This window comes from Diprion similis, chromosome 10, assembly GCF_021155765.1.
Source record: "Diprion similis isolate iyDipSimi1 chromosome 10, iyDipSimi1.1, whole genome shotgun sequence".
NCBI classification, from domain to species: Eukaryota; Metazoa; Arthropoda; class Insecta; order Hymenoptera; family Diprionidae; genus Diprion; species Diprion similis.
This window is the reverse complement of record NC_060114.1, coordinates 21,027,655-21,051,167: the sequence shown is the minus strand read 5'-3', so window position 1 is coordinate 21,051,167 and position 23,513 is coordinate 21,027,655. Positions and strand designations below refer to the sequence as shown.

The following is a 23,513-nucleotide window of genomic DNA, read 5'->3' as shown; positions in this document are numbered from 1 at the left end:
ACATATATATATATATATATATACATATATATATACATATTGTGACGCCGGATTTTTATTGCACACGGTTCATCCGGAGAAGTTTACCAAGAACTTACCGTGTTCACAATGATTTGGCGACTAACGATAAATGCGCCACTAAAAAAAGTGATCTTCCAAAAGATATGACGATACCCTGAAAAAGTGAAATCTTACAACCAATCACGGCACTAACCTCCAAAGAAACATAAAAATTTTTATTACTACAACCGCCCGCTCGCTCACAAACAGCGATCCGCGACCTTTCTTCGAGAGGTGACAATTTCAACCACGCTAACGCGACAGCGAAATTTGGCTGCACGCAATTTGCAATTAAAACTACCCTACTCAAAAACCCTGACTCTAGTCTGACTTTACAACGCCAAGATTGACTTTATGCGTAATTACGAAACTCAGGCCGCCGCCACCAAGTAAGAAGATTGGAAAGCAAATTTCGAATACGCTTATTCCCAAGTTCAAAATGGCTTCGCGATCAAAATCACCCTCGAATTTTGCTCGCGAGAAGAAAATTACCGCTTACCGCTTCGCAACCACACCAGAAATTGGCCCACACCGCCACACCCGACATCAAGAATTCGCAAATGCCACTTGAATCTCGTCAAAACGGTAATCTCCCGTCTCTCACTAGCTTGTCGCTCGAATTACTCAAAATCACCCAACGATCCTATCAGCAGGTTCTCCAGAACTCGGGCAGGGTCACGACAACTTTGCTCAAATAAAATTCCTTGACTTTTCCCGTCAAAAAATTCAGAATTCTCTGCAGATTTCCCATAGAATCGGGTAAGGTTGGGCGGCTTTCATTACCAAAAGCTCCAGATGTTGTGCACCTTGAATATATAAATTTATATCTAGAAGCACAATTACTGCGAAGCTGGAATTTCAAATCATCCGCCATTACAATTCGCAATATTGCCCGGTTCCTATTGGACCTACGATCGATTACGTATTTCTTAAATCTACGCCGATAGGCGGTTAGACTCGTCGTTGCTCCAGAATTCGTATGTGGCGTAGTGACGACTTAACTTCGAAATGCGGTGAGGTGCTGGTGCTACGACTCCATCCCTTCGTAGCCTCCTGATAGGCCCCGTTCGAGGTGTTAGCCTCACGCTCGACGATCTTCTATCGGAATTTCCGCGCTGTTACTGCCAGATGATGTCGCTCGATTCGCGGCTAATCCGCTACTTGATGTCGCATATACTCAAAAACAGAAGTAGACAAAAATCCTGAAATACTTCATTTGTTAGCCTATAAAGCGTCCCTTCTCAGAGTTTCGTATGCGTGATCATTGTGCTGCCGCTGTTTTTCGAAATCATCGACGGTTACTAACGCGAAATCCCTACGTTTGGGTTCCGCCTAGGGTTCGAGGAGCCGTTTGTAACGTGCATTAAAAATGTCACGTTACAATACATAAGATGTATATTTATATATATATATATATGTATGTATATATTTATATAATTGTATCGTTTCGTTTTTTCACAATATAACGCTACGTATGTGTAGTATACTGCATACTGCATGTATGTATGTATATATATATATATATATATTACACAGACATAGTTTACTTTATATAAATACTGTACATCGTAATAATATGGCAATCATAATAATAATACAATAATACTCGTCGTAATATGTATATTCTTAAAACTATAACATAAATAAATTATTAAGTTAACTGTACAATAATTAGCTGTATATGTCTAGCTGTATAGTATATATTTATATATGTGTATGTGTCATAACAGGTATATTTACAGGTTGGAAAGAAGTGACAAATATACATTTCGTGCGTAAAACGCTTCATGTCAATAATATCTTTTCACATACAGCACAGCTATCATTATAAATTTTCATTGCAATTCGAGGTGTAAGGTATTAAATTGCCGCGAGCACCGGGCCTGCAGAACTTTGAATAATATCGTCAACACTCAGACAAGCAGGTGCGTTGACGATAATAATACATGGTGGCCAATCCTGCGGGCACGCCAATGCATCTTTTGGTCGTATAATATACTTTGGTAGAATAACAAGCGTCCTCGCGCTGTCCTGCATCAGACGACCTACGCCTTTTCAGAGATATCGTTCTTATAAGGTTGAAACAGCTTCGGAGGTTTGATCTTTGTGGCTGCATTGGCACTCGACGACGTCTGTAGGGTGGTCGTCTGAGTCTGGGTTGCGGCGGCTGCGGCGTCGCCTCGTACGTAGAGCTTGTTCTCAAAGGCATGGGAAGTCCCGCTGCAATCGTATTCACTCGATGACGTATCGGACTGCGCGGGACTGCTGAGCTCCGGGCGATACGTCGTCGACGGAGTCCCGGGAGGCGGCGTCGCGTAGGCGGTAGGATGGGCTGACGTTGGAGGCGAGGAGGGGAGGCTCAGTGGCGACGGGAAATGGAGCGAGGGCGCGAGGACCGCGGCTGCTGCAGCTGCCGCCGAAGACGGTGACGGGAGCTGGTGTTGTTGCTGATGGTGATGGTGTGTCTGCATCAGCTGGTGCGAAAGCGCGTGAGCGTGGAGACTCGAGGGTGGGTAACCGGTGCCAGCGACCGTGGTCGTCGTCGTCGGTACCTGAAGATGAGGCCGATGAATCGGCGCCGGGTGAGCCGGGTGTCCCGGGTGTGTTTGATACGGAACGTAGCGCGCGTAGTAAGCCGCTGCCGCAGCCGCGGCCGCGGCTGGGACGTAACCGGGTGGAGAGGCGGCCTGAAGGTGTCCGGCAGGCGGGAGGCCCGCCTGTTGGTGCTGCAGCTGATGATGGTGATGGTGATGATGGTGATTGTGGTAAGGTGGCGGTGGTAACGAAGCTGTAGCTGCGGCTAGGAGAGTCGCGGCCAACGCTGGGTCAGCGTACATGGCGTAGGGCCACGCCAATGCCTGTCTTTGGCGCTTGTCCTTCATGCGTCGGTTTTGGAACCACACCTGAATTGAAGAAAGTCGTGTTTAGTAATTGGTAATTGATGGAGCATATTTTAAACGTTTTTCCATGCGTGGTTGCCATACGCAAAGTACCCGTATCTATGAGGGTAGAGTGAGTCTGGAAATGCGCATGCACGGAGTACTGAAAAGACTACTTTTAAGTTCTACGAGTTAAAAGTGGTCGTTTCTGAACTGCGCGCATGCGCTGTCGCGAATAAATCTGAGATTACGCCATTCTAACCTCAACTTCGTGCTTGGTGAAAAAACGCGTAACGTACTCTTGTTATTTAGAAATCAATCGTGAGCAAAAGTTTGCTTCTTATTCGTCGTTGACTCACCTACGACTCATATTGCAAATTTACGCTCGACCCGAAAAGACTGAGTTCGCCTCATTGTTTCACAATATTATACTATTTCAAATCAGCTGGATTTAGGTGCAGCGATTCTGAGTGGCAAGGATCCAACTATATCTTATACCCGAAGAGTCTAGAAGTGGAAGGCGGTAGCGGCAAAACCGGCTCCAGGCAAGGCGTCAAAGAGGATATTTGCTTTTCGTAATTGATTCGTTTGAGAAGCCTCGAACAAAGAGGCGCGTTTTAAAGGTTATAATCGCCGCTCTAATGCGCCGGCGGGATGCAAGAGCCGCTCGTATTTCCACGCCTATCATATTATATACGGCTACAAAAAGTTGCAGCTGGTGATCTCGATCAAACACTGTTAAAAATTTTCGCAAATTTGTCACGCATTTGCAACACAAAGGCTGGCAAAAGTAAAAATGTGGTGTTTGAAAATTAATTATTAAGCATGAATTCAGGTGACACGTATTCAAATTTCTTAAGAAATTCGATTAGTCTGATAAATTAAAAAATCTATTGTGGCAAAAGTACATCTCATAACTAGATTCGGAAATCACTCATGTTGACTTTAAATTCCATCGTAGTCTGATTTCGAGTTTTCTAAAATTGAGTACTAAAATAACCTCGAAGAATTTTAGTTATACTTGATAATATGTCAAACACACTGTACTTAAAAAGTTTCTTAAGTCATGCTGCAATTACTGAAAAGTTTTTAAAATGATATCTGTGCTCACAAAAAATTGTTGAAAACAATTATCAATCCGTTTATCTATTTTTTTTTATTTCACAGTTTAGTATACCTACTACATTCACCATTAAGTAAGTCAACTCGTATAGTAAATTTAACAAGTTACAATTCAAAATTCCTGTGATCAATTTGCTGATTATAAATCCAATAATGATATCCAAGTTTATGATATTATCGCAATAATGTTTCGTAATTTTACTAAATGGTGGGGTAAATTTCGCAATTTTGGTCTGGTTTTTTTTAACTTACTTAACACAAGAAATTCACAATACTAAAAATTTACTAAAAATTTACAAAGGAAATTTTTAACAGTGCGTGCAATCAAGCATATCATTCATATCAGTATTCGTACACAGTCTGCAACTCGACTGCATGTATATATAACGTATCATATGCAACGATGGAACATATCCCACTCAAGAGAGCCTAATAAACAACTTCGGAATTCTCACCTTAATCGTGGATTCAGGAAGCTGGAGCTGAGCTGCGAGTTCGCATCGTCGTGGCCTGCTGACGTAGTTCTCCCGGTGAAATTCTTTCTCCAGCCTCGCAAGTTGCTCCCGCGTGAAGGCCGTTCTATACCTCCGGATGTTGGAGTCCATCGAGGGCAGCGGTGGTTGCTGATGCGACGGCGAGGTTTCTGCAAGATGAAATCAAGATGCTCGTTGTAGTGCACGTGACCGCGTCAAATAATTATATACGCATCCACCGACCGTGGAGGTACACTTCACCTCACGACTAGTGCAAATAATCATAAAGTTCTAGAGCCAGGGTGGTTACGAAGAGGTCGACATACCCCTTCAACCCCGCAATAAAAACCAACGCTGTTCGCCGAATTAACGGACGTAGTAAAATAATTACCACAATAAACCCGAGTAAAATGACAAAGGATGCATTCCTGGAAAGGGTTGTAAAGTTACGGTCCCGCGCTAGGTATATCAGAATTGGTATTATACCGTGGAGTGTCCCGGTGGGGGTCTCGTTCCCAATTTCGGACTGCAGATTCAACGACGGCAAAGAATAAAGGATGGCCGAATTGGATTAGGAAGCTATTAATTACCAGCACGCACCACCGACAACCTTTTCCGATACCCAGTAATTATACTCGCCAAGGCTACGCTGCAGATGCAGCATCACCAATGTGCCGATACGGTGAACTTTCGACATTAAATTGCATTCTTACCGTGTATCTTTGCAGAAGATCCTCCGTTAGAAGAGGGACGTGTCGGAGGTGGACTGTTTGGTGGGCTGAGCTGATACTGTGGAGGAACAAGGTCCACCACGATCGTCTCCTCGCGGTCCCGATCCCGCTGTTCCTGCTGCTGTTGCTCGAAGTTGCCTTGGTACCCCTGCATGTTGCAGTCGGTTGCGTTGCACGTAATTGAAGAGGATGAAGAATATATTCGTTCAGAAACGCGTGTAATCCTCGCCGATGGGAATATCACGATCGGCATCGACACTCAAGAGACACTTCAATATATTCATACATAGACACTTTGAACACTTTGCCTACACCGCTGTGTATAACTGTCCGATAAACTTTAGGTCTTCTCTGACCTACGGCTGGTACGATATAACGCTGTTTACAGAAAAGTTGCGGAGTTGCGCCGCTCCGTATCCGCGCTACTCTCAGAGCACAACCAGATACCTTCAAATAAGGAGCTGACTCGATTCGCCGAAGACTCGATGGCGACTGCGCCAAGGTCTCGAGGGGGGGTTTGGTTATATACGGCGATAACGACCGGGCGACGACCATGCTGCCGCTAGGAGGCTCGTGATTGATCGGCGGGTCCTTAGGGTCGCCTCGGTCGCTCGCCGTTCGCTGGCTACGATTGGCCGGGACTCGCTGAGCCAAGGATCGTCCTGTCCCGCCTACGCGGCCACCTATCTCCCTCCCAAACTTGCGTTGGTGTCCCCCGCTCCTTCCGGCTCCGCATCCGTAGGTATATACGGTGCACCCACGTCGGGGCTCGAGGAGGACTATAGATTTTCGCGAGAGAATCATCTGCGATAATTCTGCCGTATAAAACGGTTATTCCCGCTTGCCTTTACCTACCCTCCGGCAGCCCTCCGCATCCCTCCCTGGAAGTCCCCTGCTTCTCCAGGGTCTGTGGGTGCGTGAATAAGTCCATCGATGTGTTGGTGCGAGGATTTGTTCGTGTGCGTCGAGCGTCGAGCCGCTGTATAGGCTGAGCAATAAACGAGCGCAAGAAATATGGGCGCAACGTCGTACTCAAGTTGTCCTCTCTGCCGAGGTATACTTCGATTTATATGTATGCGAGGAACCGTTGCTCCAGTTTTGGTTTTCGCCTGCAGTACTGGGCAATTAAGTTTTATGCCACGGAATTGTTGGTCTCCGATGATCCAATTGGTACTCTCCTCGTTTAAACGGGGCCGCGTAGTAGGTGTATATAGGTACCTACATAACTGGACTCGAGTATCTCCGCCACAAAAGCCCGGAGTATATTTACCCTGAAGTCCCTCCAACAATTTTATGCTCCTTACTACTGCCGCAGGTATAAGAAACGTGCATGCGAAGCAGCGAAGCTTCGGAAATTGTTATTACTCCAATTAATCAAGCAAAAGGTGGATGTAGAAGAATCGAGTTCGGAAAATCTGAGTTGACCCTCCGCGTAGGTATCCGATGATTTACGACTAGATCACCACGGCATTCAGTACCAGACCGAGGTACATTATTGATCTAATTTTCGAACAACTATGACCTATATACGAAACCTGCCGAAGGTTCAGGCCTGCAGCTTGTCGGTTTACCTCTGGGCACCTCTCAGGATACCTTCTCTACCTATACCAACACCGAATGCACCGTAACATTGCATACATACCGGTCTACATAATATACTTATGTAACGTGAAGGAGGAATGGGCGCAGGTATAGGTATATAGACAACCATAGACATATGGAAATTCACGTAACAATATATCTCTACACTTGCGTATATACCTATACCTATATGGCATATACAGAGTTTAATATCTGTAAGCGAAAATCCTGGAAAATAATCGTACCAATTACGAGCCTGCATCCACCGTTAGGTGAGTTCATTCGCGTAGGCAAATACGAATAATTCGGATTATGAACGATTCTTTTACAACTCCTGAACACTCATATGTATCTTTTGTGTCTTAATGGGTTCAAGCGATCAACCATCCCGATCCCTAGCAAAATCTTAATATTACTGCCGATGTCGGTGATCACTGTGCCCGCCATTGATTTTCGTGTGCACCTGTCCGCTGGGGCGGGTGTAGGTATGCGGGATAACGTGACTAGTTACGGCAGTGATGATCGAAGCGCATTACCGCTGGCCCAATCGTACACTATTATGCTGCCACCGCGACCGCCTAGTTCATTACGAGCTGCAGTTCTCAATTAAACGATCGATTTAACCTGCCCGGTGAACCGTAGCAGAGCGATCATGCGCACGGTGAAAATATTCGTATATGCATGTGGAGAGAACCCCGTTCGCATGCGTGTACATACCTGTATGAACGCATATACCGGGTTATTTCTGTGACGCGCCCCGCCGGGACCCCTATTTATAGGCAAATCAAGGTACAAGTCTACTCTGAGCAGCTCAAGAGTATCCGCGGGACGACATCAGCCGCATGCTAATAAAAGAGCAGCGAAACTGCTCAGAGGATATGTGTACCCTGGCTTGCCCGTAATTAGGGGTCCCTACGGGATGCATCAGAGAAATGACCCGGCGTATGTATGTACGACGGCAGGTATACTATAGATATATTATGTTAATGATGGTGCGAATTACGATATACGACCGTCGCAGAAGCAGCTCGGGAAGGTTGTTAGACTAATCCACTTACGAAGACAATGGTCACCTTTCTCCGGTCTTCAGAGAGAAGGCCTTTCACGGCTTCACATTACCCACCCTGGGCGCCACGAAAGTGTTTTGAAACTGTTTGGACACTTCGTAATCCGATTAGCCAAACAATCGCCGCTTGGACCTACCTGCGCACGGCAATACCGATGCGATTGTCACAATTAACTTTCCCAGCCCTTATACTTTGACGTGCCTGAGCAATTTCCAATACCGTTGCTCCAATATGAAGGGGAGAAAAAAATGTAGATGTCTGTTGTCCGGTGGTCCTGGAAATGTCCTTGAATTTTTTACCGTTTTTCACTGGACACCATAAGATGGAATTAAGTAAGAGTTGGAAGATGACCATCTGCAACGAATACATTTGTTAGACAGACCCCGTCCATTGCGGTACCGCAGTGTGGCGGCCGGATCATCGCGTCGTCATCACGAAATTAAAGAAAACTCGAGTTTTATGGGGCTCTCAACGTTTTGCGATCAGCGCCCGGTGATCGTGGTCTGAGGTAGTCGTCGTCAGTCGGATAATGGGCGTGTAAGCGTATGCGCCTAGCTGTTTTATTACGCCACGGGCGCATTAGCACGTGTGGATGAAGACGCGCGTCTCTACAGGGTCGAGGACGGTAGCGAGCCAGGCGGTGAGATCAAAGCCGGGGACCGAGCCTTGAGTGTTAAGTGGAGAAGCTCCGCTAATTAGCACAGCCCAGATTCGGGCGGCTTCGTCTCGAGTCTTTTTCCTCCGTCTCCTCCTTCTCCTCGTCCTTCTCATCGCGGCCTTCCGGCTCCCGCGCGTTGTACACATCTCTTATACATTTTCCCTCGCAGCAGCCAGAGCCTCGTCGAGTTCGGGGCTCCTATAAGCGTCGAAGCGATGCGCGCGCGGGTGTCGCTGCAGGCTTTGTCACACGTTTTTAGGCTGAGAGTACGATAAGCCGCGAGGGCAAAGAGGAGGAAGAGGAAGAGGACGAGGGCTAAGACGAGGGCGAGGGGCCGACTATCGAAACAAAATTAGCAGCCAAACCACTCAGCTCTATAAACTGCCTACTTGACAAACCGACGTCGCCTACAACTACTCGAGCAATTAAGAGCACTTGAGGCGCCTAACCTTTAAACGGTTGTCCAAGTCGTACTTGTCTAGCTTCCGGCTCGGTATTTCTTCTTTCCTTTTCTCCTCCGCTTTTTATACTCCCCACAACGTCTTCTCTTCCTCCTCGAACAGCCGGCACCTTGCGAAGACGAGTACGATCCGACGTTGTTTGGGTTACGATCCACCCTAGCACCGTCATCGTTTTATCTTCCCTCAGTTTTTTTCCACTATAATGCACGAATTCTTCCCACTACACAGTGTATAATGAAAGTGATATTTGTGTAACAACAATCATTCTCTTTGTTGGTTAATGTTATTATTATTATATATTTACTGTCAATTATATCAATATTGTCATACTTAATAAAGTACTATATATATCTGGAATTCAGAAATTTGTTTTATTTATATTTATTTAGTGTACAAACAATAAAAAAATCTTGTTGCAATAACAAAATTTTCTGATTAACCCTGCTGGAAAACGTTTATTGAACATGAAGGATTTTGGTACAAAATTATAGAATGGGTTTCAGAAACACGATACAGACTTATCACTTTGTATCACATTTCTGAAGCCTATGAAATCGGACTTTTTGGGCAGGGATAGGCTGACGCAGACTATTTATTAAAATCACTGTGCCCCTGTGCATCTTAAAAGTAGACGAGGAAAACACCTTTCGATTTCTAGGTGTCGTCGCAAGGTAACACATTTTTATACAGCATGTGTAGGATCTTATTGAGTATGCACATAGACATATGGGATTACGACCGGAGGCGTTGCTACAACTTCATAGATAATATCTACTGTAGGAGGGAACGATGCAGATTGGACCGTTGACTCGCTTCGTCTTATGGTGGATTTGATATTATTGACTGCGCGAAGCGAATGACGTGCTTCTGCAGTCTATCAAACTTTCTTGTGCACATTTGCAAACTACTTATTGAAGCGTAATAGTGAAGGGTCTTATGGAAACAGCCGTATTTCGGCGAGCCATCTAGAACGGCGCGGATGACTAAACGGACGTATCTCAGTCGACTCTACAAGACGTGTATAGCGAGCTTTGTTTATACTTATCGCAGCGTCTTTCGAGATATGTCCGTTCTAGATGCGCCATGGAAATACGTCTGTTTCCATAGGACCCGTAGATATATACTTACAGACGGAGGTCTTGGTACTCATTGTCAGTCACATAGCAACAAGGCAGCCTGAACATCCCGTTCCACCATCGCAGCAGCGAAGGGGAGGGAATTTGGTGCTTCAGACAAAGGAATTATATAAGCGAATAACCCCTCGGCGATGACGGTAGCTTCCAGCCCCGCGTAATCGGCGATTATTCGCGCATTCCTCTCCCTCCTAATTTTCTTCGTCCAGGCGCCAGCAGGGTGAATATCGACCGGTCCTCTTCCCCTCAATTCCTCATTATTTTCCTCCCTGGATTGCCCGGTCTTTGTGGCTGCTGGCTGTCAAGATGAACGCCGCAAAAATCACTACTTTCCGTGACGACGAGGTTATCGGCAACGAGCTTCAAACCCAGCCACGGCACTTGACAGCATGAAGAAGGGTGAAAGCTAGGAAGCAGAGTCGATTCATCAAAATCTACTCTATAATGCACGCCTCCTCGTGCGCCCCACTCGTAAAAGAAGCGCGATTCCAGAGCTTAGCAGGGATTTTGTACCAGTGTGGATGGACTGAAGCTACGTTGATGCTACTGCACTGCATCATAGCAGGCCGAGCATATGTGCCCGATCCAGGGGTTCCCTTCCCCGACTGCATAAACTATGCATACGTGTACATGTGTAGTTGCGCGAACACATATTGTGTAAATATAATTGAGTAGGTATCGCCACCCCCCGGTGTATCTTTTGCAAAGTGTTTTATTATTTCAATTTAATGATCCTAACCCCTCAGTGATGTCCCCTGGGTTGTCATCGTACGTCATAAGCTCCTCGAGTTGATAGATGCGTATAATATAGCACTATAATAATAAGTTTGCAAATATGTAATTGTATCGGGCGCAGAGTAAACCCAGGAATCTGTAGCGTTATAAGGAAATGAAAAACGACCAAAACACGTGACTCTTCGTTACCGAATGGCCTTTTGTATTTCGTTCCAGAGCGATGTGAGTGATACCGAATAACTCGAAATCCACATATCCACTTGCAGGATATCAGTTACAATTTAAGATATTTATATCAAGGAGTATACACGGAGGATGAGTTCATGAAAATCAAAATATAAAATCGAACAAGAACAGTGATAAAGCGTTTGTATTAAGCAGACGTTTTATTAACAGTATTTATTTACAATCTGTTTGAATCTGTGTCTGTGGGGAAAAGGGAAGTATGGGATGGGGGGAGGGGGTGGGAAGGTAATTGGCCGGCGTCTCGCCTAATGATCAATTGGCATTTCTACGTTTCACTCTTGTTTTGAACATTCTCTGTCATTTACTCAGCCACTTTCTCTCCCAGTTTCACTATTTGATATAATAATAATTGTTGTATTAAAACATTTTCACCATATATCTTTCTCTCTTTCTTTCAATGATCTATCCAACGAGACGATGAGTTATAGGAGTGGGAATAGCGCACTGACATATATATATACTATATATATCAGTGGAATGGCGGGACGAGGATTACGGGAGTAAGAATCGACGAAGCTACACGTATTGATAACGGGAATGTAGCCCTGTTCCGAAGTAACAACAGTTTTGCGGTATAGCGCGGAAAACGGACCTGACTTTGCCACGTAATGCCATCTGTCGGCGGCGAAAGCCGAGCTATACACTAAGCTCGCCGGCTAACAAGCTCGTCTTGTGATTTACGTGGCGTATGGTAAAGCAGATGTACGTGTATACATACCTTATTGCGTACACATAAATCCGTTGATACGACACGCACGTGGCATAATTGAAACACGCGCCATCGTCGATACGTAAATTATAAATATAGTATAATTATTTTTATAATTTTTTTTTTGTTTGTTTATCAAATTTTTTCTCTATTATACACGAAAGACTTAGTATATTTACAATCAGGGTTTTTCTCCTGCCTCGACAAAATTAGGGCAGAAAATAATAATAATTATTATTGTGGACCTCCATCCAAGAAACACGGCAGCACTAGCCGCGAAGTTCAGAGGTCTCGATCGGTCGGTCTGTCCGTCTTTTCTGTCCCTGGCGCGAAACTTCCTTTTTTTTCTTGTTTCCCCCCTTTTCGAACGGATTACCGCCGTAGCGATAGCTAGCTAGTTACACGAATATTAACGCGGATGGACGGACAAGATATAAACTAGTCTCACCTATTACTATTAAGCGTAATTTCCCCAGGTGTGGGGATTTGCTGTGCTTGATTCTGCGCGTGTTGTTGCTGCTGCTGTTGCTGTTGTTGCTGTTGTCTCGAGATGCTCGCCAGTTTGCTCTGAGCTATACCGCTTGCAAGAATACTCTGCGGCTGATGTTTATTATGTGATAATATTGTTGTCGTGGTCGGCAGCGTAGTCGACGATATCGATGTGGCGTTAATAGTGCCGCTAGTTTGGTTATTGACAGGATGATGTGTGCTGTTTGGCAAATTATTCAAGTTAGAATTGTGGTGATAACTTAGCGCCGTCGTCGGTCCGTTTTGATGACCATTCCCAAAGTTCGTTATACCCGAGGATGCACCGATGCTCCGATTATTTGTAGGACTAGTTAACGACTTTGACAATATTGGCGCTGCAGCGGGGCTGTTATGATTTATCGACGGTTGTCTGTGGTGCCTCGAGTGTCGATTCGTTTGAACATTAGCACGACTTTCCGCGGCGACAGTACCGCTCGACGACGTTGTCGCTTGGCTGATAGTGTTCATCAAACCGCTGGATAATGTCCAACGATTTTGCACCGTTGACGCGACGTTCACGGTCGCCGTCGTTGTTACCGTGACGGTCGCTGGTGCTGCCGTCGTTGTCGACGCTGCCGTTGCCGTAGGAACGGCATTGTTGCCGGTAACCAAAACGTGACAAGTCCCGCCGCCGCTGTTATTATTACTAGAACTACCGCTACCGTTACTACTACAGCTACTACTACTACTATTACTACTGGTACACTGCGATCGGGCCTGCTGGCTCGGCTGTGACATGAGGCTGCCGATCAGGGGTGTTATTAAAAATCGCGAGCAGCCAATCAGCTGATTATCTGTCCTTTGGTCGCTCTCACTATTGTCTGTCTGTTTTCCGTTACCACTACCACCGCCTATTGTAGCACTGCTCCTAGAACCGGCACTCGCACCATATCCTAAAACCGCAACATCAAAGTCTGAGAAAAACTCCATGGGAAAGTAGTCGGAGATGTTGAATTCGGTAGTGAACGGTGGCTCGTCGACCACTGTCCCAAGCACCGTCGGCGTCGTCGTCGTGGTCGTTCCAGCCTTGCTGCTCGCTTCAACGTCGATGCATATCGATGTTGCCTCGGGTGGGAAGGGGAACGAGGGCAGAACGTCGCGTCTCGTCTCTCCTTCGGACTCGGAGTCGCTGCTTTCCTCGCTTGGTGTCCCGTCGCCGGAAGGGGGTGGCGTTTTCGGCCGGAAGTGGAGCCAATCCTTTTTACCCGGCTCCGTTGGGTCGAGAAATTCTCGCTTAGGTTCGTGTATCGTGAAGTCTAGGGAAGACCATACATCGTCTGTGTTCGTCGTGCAACGGTCCAGTATAATCCTCCCGCCTCGACCGACCCGCCGCCTCGCTAGACCGACGCAAAGGTGCGTCGGTCTGCTGATGCTGGTCGGGGCAAATCTGTACCTTTTGTCTGCGGAACCACCCTCGCTTCGCTCGCACCATGGCCAGTTTCCAAAGCCTCCAGGTATGGGCTAGAATGAACAAAACGAATGCAAAGATGACATGAAAAGTTTCGTCAAAGGATGTTGTAATTTAGAGACGAACGGATCGGGAGAAATTCAGGATGACTTGTGAGATAATATCCTTCTTCTTGGTTCTTAGTATTCTACATATCAACTTTAGCCAATGTCCCATGTAATGCGATTCAATTCTTGAGAGGAAATACATTTTAATGGGTACTTGGGTGAAAAAAATCGTATACTCAGAGAGACGAGAATTGTTTATGCAGAAGTAGAACCAATATTGAAAACTCCACGTTCGCAAATAACCTTGTAAAAGCAAAAAAAAAAAAAAAAAATACTCACCGATAAATAGGTACAATTTTTGTTGCGCCTGAAGGCGAATTGGCCTTCGTCAACCGCGTCGTCTTCGTCCCGGTCCGAAGGTAACGATAGTTGAGAGTGGCAGGGATGCGGACTGTCGTCGTCGGAGCTGGCGAGCGGGTCCAGCCCACTTCCAGGCGCCCCGCTCCTTCCGCCTCGTCCGGCTACGCCGCTATTACGCAACAAGCCGTCATCGGCAACCCCGACGCTCCCGACGGAACCCCCGGTCCCCCTGCCGTCCGCTTTATGCTTCCGTTTTTTGTATTGCCTCTTTTCTTTCCTTGGTACGACTTCCTCCTAAGCAAAAGTATAAACTCAAGATTAATTCAAAGGTTCTGAAAGTCCGTCCGAAAGTGTTGAACTGAGGATTGTATTAAGTATCTCTTTTAGAGTTTTTCAACTTATCAAGCTCTCAACAACCCTAGTAAATCGACCGCCTCACCTTTCCCGAAACTTTATTTGCCCAGTTCTGGTGGACTCCAAACTGGTTGGCGAAAAGCGGTGCAAAAGCTGGCCTGGATGCCTTTAATGCTGATACCTCGGCGAGTACCTGCCCACTGAAGTCTTGCGCTTGATACCTAGCAGTTTGGGTTGATCTTTGGTTAGATACCGCAAACAATAGAGATTTTATGTGATAAAGGGGAAAGAATATACAAACCTCTTTTCATAGACTTCAATAGTGAGGTGGAGATATTCCCGTTTTGTTTTTTCCCGCCTTTTAACAAGTTCCAAAAGTGTTACCGCCCGACTCAGGTCCCTACGCAGCTTTATCATTTTTTCATAGCTCGTTTCATCGTTCTTTCTGTTTTTACGAGTCTGCATCTTTTCTGTACGCCGTCTGAATGCCAAGTATGGATTGTTGGCGGCTAGTCCAATCCGATGCTCTGTTTTTACCGTCAATAACAGGGGATGTTGCTGAAATGAGAAAAAAGAGCACGCTAATACGATTTCTAACATTGGAAGCTTAACGTATTATTATACGTGCAAAATTTGAAACAAACTCTGCACTCTGTTTATTCGCTAATTCAATTGTTCCAGGTCGTTTATACGACTATTATCAGAAGATAATCAGGTTTTAAAGGTACACTCACTGTTTTCAGGCGTTTGTTGAGCCAGTAGTCAAATACCGCAATGATGAGGTCGTCGTCCTCCTTGAGAAGGGCCTTGGCCTCGTTAAGCGTAACAACGGTTTGACCCGAGCTCTTCTCCAGCCTGTCCATCATCTCTTCAAACTGTAGTGGAGTTAGGTCCATCTTTCTACTCTGAGCACCGACCCACTTTTCGTCCTCAGAGTCCATGTCATAGTCGGGAATGTCCTGCTCCATCGCAAATGCTGTTGAAACATATGCATTAAGATCTTTATTCTTTAAAAATATTACTTTCTCAGATACTTAACTAGTGATGGTTAAATACCAGAAGAAACGTAAGAATACAAAACGAAATATAAAAATAACATAAACAAACAATTGTGAATAAGATACTTTTACAATACAAATACGAAAGAGGGACTTGCAACGGACTGCTGTATGATCTGGATATTTTCGCATGATGTAATCTCATGGAAACTGTTTATCGACGTTTTAAAATTCGATCAAATAAGAGTTCAAATACATCAGACATTGGTTACCGGGGATCGATGGTCAAAGTAAAATCTGTAGCAATAAGTGAAGATCCTGGCTGATAATAACAACAAAGCAACTCACTCGGACAGACTACCAACAATATTTTGTTATCGCATGAATAATTGTACTCAAAATGTACTCGAATGGAATCACCAAAACAGAAAATTGATGGCAACTGAGGTTAGTTGCAATTCATTTCCTGTTGGAAGAGATTGTAAACAAAAAAAAATTAAGCACATTGCGACACATCCGACATGTTTTTGGAGAAGGTAAATAATATTCTTGTGAGTAAAAACGACTTTGGTGTATATACACTCCGACAAACAAAGAGTACGTCAGTGTTAATTACATCTAGAGTAACTATCTATTGGATAAATACATAAAGTAGTTGTGGCGATGGATTTCAAGCTGGCCAGTGCTTCATGAATCACAATATTGAAATACAAATGGAATAATGTTTTCAAATTTTTGTTGTGCTCTATTATTTAAATTGACATTGAAAACTTTATAATTTTTTCTTGCGAGAATTCACGCAAGTGCAGAAAATATAATTTGCATCAAAGTTTGATGTTTACTTTTGATAAAAGTGAATTTGACAATTGTGACGCACGAGACCATCAAATTTATGCAAAACTATAATTATTAATCATGAGTATCAAGTTGAGTAAACCTTTAAAGAATATCAACAGATTGACGTAAAATATACTGAAAAAGTCTGCAGTTGAGTGAAAATATTCCACAAAATTATTTTCTTCGGTACAATAACAGATTGAATGCAATCCGTAACTAGCATTTAGAGACATGTCGATGATAATGTCTGTCGCACACCAGTTAAACAAGAATTCTCTTCAAACGTTGCACCTATGTTGACAAACGATTGAATCGCTGAGGCGTCATTGCTTCGATATATCTCTCGACTAATTTCCATATAATTTCAATGAAAGCTCAAGTCCAGCGGTATATCAGACATTGTCTGGTTTATGAATAAAAAATTAATCAGCGAAAGATGAGGTTTGACATATGCCGACTGTCAATAGAATTCAAGTTCGAAGAAGAAGAAAAAAAAAAAAAAAAAAAAAAAACTGTCGTCATCCATATCGTTTACACCGCTTGGTGGCATTTGAAACGACAAGTATCAAATCCTTTCGCATCCAATTTCTACATACGTTGCATGTGTATGAGTTGTCGCGGCAGCTTGTAATCTGCAGGGTATATTTTGTCGTATGCCTCGACATCTGCCATGTCGGTAACCTCTGGCGTGGGAATGATGAGACCTGTGCAGATGGCTCTCTGGAGGTGATGTTCCTGAAAAAAGAGAGCGATACGTAGAGACGTGACTTCATCATTTCTCTCTCACCTCTCACTCGACGGTTCGGCGAAGAACAGCCGAAGCAGGACCGCAGGCAGAGGTGAGAGAGTATAAAGGGTTTCACGTTTCTCTGGTTGGTTAGAAACTTGACAAACTCATCGACGCGAACGTCGCCGTCGAGGAGTGTGGTGGTACGGGTGGCGCCATCGGACGGCGATTATAAGGAACGGAGCGTGCCTCCGTCTAAGATGGCGACAGGGAAACATGCTGGCCAAGAAAATAGCTGATCGGGACTCACGCATTCCTCTTCCTTTTCCATGCCGCTGGGCATCTGTGGAACGGCCCGATTTATCGCCGAATAGTCGGGGAGGTCGGGCAGCTCCTCGGCCATGTAAATCGGCATCGGTTTCGAGGCGTCGAGCGCCCTCGCCCTAAACGACAGCTTGCTCATCCTTGCCCGCTACGCTCTCGCTCGCACTTTCCCGTGTCTGTTGACAACCCACTGCGTTTCACCCGCGGGTATCGCGCGCACGCACACCTTCAGGCCCGAGTTGGCGGCCTCGCGGAGGCCCGGCGGCCGTATCACCCGGCACCGAACACGCTCAAAGCCTCATTCTTTGCCGGCCATCGCGCTAGAACACGGTCACTCAGTCACGAAACGAGGAATATCACCTTGAAAACATGTTTGCGTGACACGGTCCCTGCTAAAAGCCATCATGGCCGACGCACAGCCATTTGCACCGTTCGCGTTAGCCCGGGGTTTACGCTCGCCCGCGGCGGTACCTAGATGGGAAACGCCGCCTGCAGTCCGCAATCAAGCGACGTTTCGTCGCCTAACTACATAGGTAGATCGCATTCAAGCCCGGTTTACACACGGCGACGTTCAACCTCACTTTGAGGCATGCTTACAGTGATACATAATGTTTCTGTAAATCCATATTTCACCATGAAACCTTGACGCAACACGATATTAAGTGATTTCATTGACCTATTTCGTTAGATCTGACCAATTAAATCAATTGGTGTCGATTTGTGTCAGAAAATTAATGTTAAAATAAAGCGCCCGTAGTCATGAGTACTGATTGAATATAGGATTGGATTATCGTTGATACGAAAATTGCCTAACATAGTGCTCTATGTCCATGGTCAACGATATGCGTGTCTTATGGGATAGCGTGTTGAACGCACTCCACCGATAAAGAAGCTACGGGATCGCTAACATGGCTTCCGACAGCCCCAAGTCCACTTACCCGCAGAGTAGAGGTCACGAAAATTTGCAGATGGTAACCGTCAGTAAATTCTTCCGTCGACGATACAGGCGGTAATGAATACCATCGTCTCTCTTCTCCTATGGACAAGCGCCTTCGTGTTATTGAACCATCATTCCCAAATATTCTCAGACGGTTGAACTAGTTCAAATCTTTGACCGTAGGGTGCGTGTCGCCACTGATATACAGGCTTACCCAATTGACACGACTGTCCGTGTGGCAAAAGCGAACAATTGAATCCTCATCAAGATTCCGCTTTTTTAAATGATGTTGCGGTCAACAGTAGTTACTAGTCTAAATCGACAGACCGTGGATAACTTTAGTACCTACGAATACTTAATAGTCAATTCAATCGAACGTGGTCGAATAATGCTGAAAGAATATTCAGCCAGTGCCGGTCGGTTCATTGTCAGCCAATTCCGAACTTTATCGGATAGACAAACAGCGATCATAATGTCCATAATTTATATGATGAATAATTATCACTGTATCTCTCAATTGTATTTATTTATTTAAATGGCTCGCTATGCACAAACACTCGTCGTAATAGTATTTAATAATTAATAATAACTATAATTCAATAATAATAATAACTATTTAATTTATTATTACATTAATAATTTATATAGTATTTTTCAATATAATGGTTTTTTAAATTTATTTTCCTCTCGTCATGCACGGTTACGGTAGCCGCGATAGAGCAATTAATCAATAACTATTTATATTTTTATTTTATTCTTGTAAAACGTGCCGTACAAGGTGGTACTTTTTCAATTATTTTTCATTTTTAATAAATTTTTTTTCCTTTTTTTTTTTTTTTTTGTTTTGTTTACTTTAGTTAGGATTTATTTTATATATATTGTGTCTTCAACTTGCGCCTATCAAGTGTATGCAGTATAGACACACGATATAACGTAACTTTGGTGGCACCGTGAAATTTTAATTTGGAAAATTACCTATTTTCTAACGTAACGAACATCAAATGGGGGAATGGACTGATCTACAATAAATTAGGACGGGCCCCGTGCCGTCTCAAGCTTATATATTCATGGGGACCATACCCATCGGTATTACAAGATGGCGGGAAAGATCACGCCAACAGCACATTTAATCTTGAGGGGGTTAAAATCGAAACAGAAAAAATAGCTCATAATTGTCATGAGCACTTATGGGGCATCCCGTGACAACGGGTGACGTGCATGCAACTCGATCCAGACCCCCCTTATATAGGCGCTTTTTACTTGAAATTGTTTCTCAAGTTGCATACACTGCGGGGAGTATAAAGTCAGCGATTTTCGAAATCGACACTTTGCGAAACGATTTCTTAAGACGGCATATCCTCGCTAATATTGCATTGCTTTTATTTTAATTCATGACTTTGTTTTTTTTTTTTTTGTTTTTTTTTTTTATTTTATCACTCATTGCGGACCAGTCCGCTTTGTCAGGTAAAGTGTGGGGCAGTGCTTTATTTACATCGCAGGCAAGACTGAACCCACGGCACCAATTGTTTCAAGTGGATTTTTTTCTGTTTTTTTCCTTCCCTCTTCGTTTCGTACTTTTTTTGTTTTTGGTTTTTTTTTTTTATTTTTTTTTTCTCAATTTGTTTTCGTCTTTTTTTCCTTTTTCACAATTTCTATTGTAACAAAAATAATTATACGTACGTCTACGATAAATAAATAAGTAAATATACATGTATGTTATATACATATACATATACATGTATATGTAATATATACATATATATGCATACACAAAGCGGATATATAAGTTTACGGCAAGTCGCAAACAAATTTTTCATCTCATCCTTTTTAAGATACGTATTATGTACGTATGCATAATTATAGTGCTTGCCTGTGCATCGTTTACGATTATGCCAACAAAACTATATTCTTTCGCGTGGTCCAACAATAATTATATAGACCGTATAGTCATGGACAACAGGCAATGATATTTGGGTTCGGTGTTCTCTAACCTGAATTTAGGTCTTTGAGTCCGTCATTGTCAAGCAGCATTGCCAACTGCCCACATGACCATGTCATACCGCATGATACGTGCATTCATCCATACACAATGAACACATGTATGCAGGTATGCAATATACATATACAGTCGACTCTCGTTAATTCAAACCTGCGATAATTCGAACCGCTCTATAATTCAAAGTTATCACGAGTTCCCTAGAAAATCTCTTGATATTTCGAACCAAATCAATACATTTTGATGCACTCGGTAATTTGATATTACGAACACTCGATAATTCGTAATATTTTAAGAGTCCCTCGAGTTTCGAATTAACGAGAGTCGACTGTACATGAACAATTGCAAAGGGACGTGAAATGAAATTATACCATTTCATACGATGATATACTATAATGACTATATAGAGATATAGTATCTATAGTGCTGGTTTCAGTTTATTTGAGGAATTTTCAGGTATAATATATTTCGATGACGAAATGTGTATAATAGTAAGAAAAATGATGACAAATAATAAATGTATGTGTATATAATAAATTGGTGAGTGAATAATAAAGTTTCGTATAGAAAGAAACGTGTCGATTTTGTATATTATATACTTTTAATGTAACTGCAACAACTGGATATTATCATTTTATTTAAATTACTTCAATATCTATACTAATTAATGAATAACAGTAACGACAGAAAAATATGGCTTTACACTCTCACGTCAGTATAACGAAGTTATTTATTTTCTTTATTCGCGGACAATAATATGTTTACCGTGACTCTCGAGTATAGTCATCGTCACCTGCTATTTTAGTGCATTTAGAAAAAGTTCGGCCAATGGTTATTTCCATTGGGTGAAAACATAATAGTAGGTATAACGCGTCATCCGAATAAACTTCGTGAAAATATTTAAACCGGTCCGACTTTTTTTTTTTTTTTTTGGTTCGTTTGTTATAATAAGGTGTTACTAAAATAACAATTATATACATGTGTCTGTGTGTGTGTGTGTGTGTGTGTGTGTGTGTTTGTGTGTGTATACATTGATATATAAATATACACATATTCACAGAGAGAAAAAGATTCGACGATATTACCAATTAAATCAGCTGTTAACATCCGGGGAAGGATCCGATCCAGTCTCTTCGAACTATTAGTTCGTTATGCACCAATGCCGTTCTTAACGCAAAGCAAGTCGAACGACAGATTTTATCGTTAATTTTCTTGAAGAAAAAAAGATTCATCTTGCGACACGTCACAGCGGATCAGTCGGTTGGACTCGCCGGGTGATTTTTCTCGTAGTATGTATACGTATAAATATACATGTAGGCATATATAATGTGTGTGTGTGTGTGTATATATATATATATATATATGTGGTGGTAAATGTGTATGAAATGAAAAAATTAAAAATAAAACGTAAAGTAGATAAATGAATATTGTGATTTACCTCTTTTATTTATAATAATTAACAAGCGGCGTGTAATCAACCTCTCTAATATAAATAACATGATTCTTTATATGTATAATGTATGAATTTTTCTTCATCTTATATTTTTTTTTTTTTTTTTTTTTCACTCTCTCTCTCTTAATACCAATTAATTTATATTAGGTTGCTTGTCTGTCTACATAAATCAGTATCTTTTTTTCATCTTTTCACCGAAAGCTCTGCTACGACGAGCTGTACAGATTGCTTATATCCTAAAACGCGGGTCAGTATTATTATATAATAATAGCAGGAAGAAAATGATGAAAGGCCGTAACAATAATATAGGTATATAGATACGTATATATACATACATAGGTATGTGTATATGTATATATATATATATACACATATATATATATACACATGTAAGTTTTGGTATAGAAGCTTTTCTTAATAATTTGCAATACTTAACAATTGTATATAGTAATATCGTTATTCCCACGAATTATACGGAAAGACCAACAAACGAAAAAAAAAGGAGAAAAAAACCCAGAGAAAATGGAAACACCATAAACTCGATTCATATACTTATAATCAATTAATACAATAACAAAACTGATATAATCATATACGCTATGTATATATATATGTATATATGTATTATGTATGTCAACGACTTTCTCACGTCGAGCTTTTGAAAAGATTTACATTTATGTATCATGGTATTATGTATAATGTGTATAATATTCAATTTATTTATACCTATATGTATAATATATATATAATATACGCGTATGTGTAATATATTTAATGAGAAGGAGGAGCTGAGGAGGTAGGAGAATTAGGATAAGGTGGAGGTTATAACGGGGCTTTCAAATATATTAGTATATATTATGTATAGTCGATTAAATTTAATAAGTATATAATATATATACACTGAACACAGTGGAACTCGTCCCGTTGCAACGTTGCCAAATCAGCGACTAATTTATAAGGTTAGGTTCAACGATCCGACCTGTTCGGCGGTTCGCGAGTGACTGCCGACAATTTCTGTCTACGCATTAATTGTCAGACCGGTCGCAGGAGCGCGTAATTGCAACGAAATCGCTTCCCCGTATTTTCACATTATATATATATATATATATATATATATATATATATAACTCTGTGGTAGGTATACATAATTATTCACTTGATGAATTTTTTTTATCATATGTATATTTATAGGTCTGTGAGATTATACTTCTCCATGGGTTGTTTCATTTTATTTTATTAAATTTTTTATTTTTTTTTTTTGTTCTTTTTCTTTTTTTAAATTTAAACTTTTACTTTTACATATATGTATATATATATATATTTATATAGTTTATAAATATACGCGATGCAGTTTCATTTCATTCTGCTTTTTACTTACTTTCCATGTACATACATACATATACATATAAATATATATAATATACATATACAATATATAACTACCGAATCTATTAAGTCACCTTGTTAATAATATAATATTATATGCTGCACTGCAATTTAAGCGCTTGTTCCTCTTTCTTATAGGTACCCAAATATAATTATTAATTTCATGTATGTATGTACATAAATATGTATATTGTATTCACAGGTATATTATGTGAAAAAATTAACAATTGAAAAAAAAAATAAATAAAAAAAAAATAAAAAAAAATAAACACTCAGGATTTGTCGCTAAGGCTCTTCCCTTAA

General features: G+C 42.2%; 2 protein-coding genes across 3 annotated transcripts; both read right to left on the bottom strand.

Annotated features, from left to right (window-relative positions):
- Nucleotides 1-1,588: 1,588 nt before the first annotated feature.
- On the bottom strand, nt 1,589-5,746 carry LOC124412000 (segmentation protein even-skipped-like). The gene is made up of 3 exons (XM_046891635.1): nt 5,248-5,746; nt 4,517-4,704; nt 1,589-2,963 (listed from the first exon to the last, which is right to left on the bottom strand). The coding sequence occupies exons 1-3, from the start codon at nt 5,516-5,518 to the stop codon at nt 2,106-2,108; spliced, it is 1,317 nt and encodes a 438-aa protein (XP_046747591.1). The 5' UTR covers nt 5,519-5,746; the 3' UTR covers nt 1,589-2,105.
- Nucleotides 5,747-11,968: 6,222 nt separating this feature from the next.
- On the bottom strand, nt 11,969-17,872 carry LOC124411985 (enhancer of polycomb homolog 1). 2 transcript variants are annotated; one of them, XM_046891592.1, is made up of 7 exons: nt 17,425-17,872; nt 16,984-17,122; nt 15,287-15,528; nt 14,854-15,110; nt 14,638-14,773; nt 14,178-14,492; nt 11,969-13,844 (listed from the first exon to the last, which is right to left on the bottom strand). In XM_046891592.1, the coding sequence occupies exons 1-7, from the start codon at nt 17,575-17,577 to the stop codon at nt 12,300-12,302; spliced, it is 2,787 nt and encodes a 928-aa protein (XP_046747548.1). In that variant the 5' UTR covers nt 17,578-17,872; the 3' UTR covers nt 11,969-12,299. The 2 variants fall into 2 exon arrangements, with proteins under 2 accessions (XP_046747548.1, XP_046747549.1); XM_046891593.1 differs by having other exon boundaries at nt 14,178-14,489.
- Between the last annotated feature and the right edge of the window lie 5,641 nt (nt 17,873-23,513).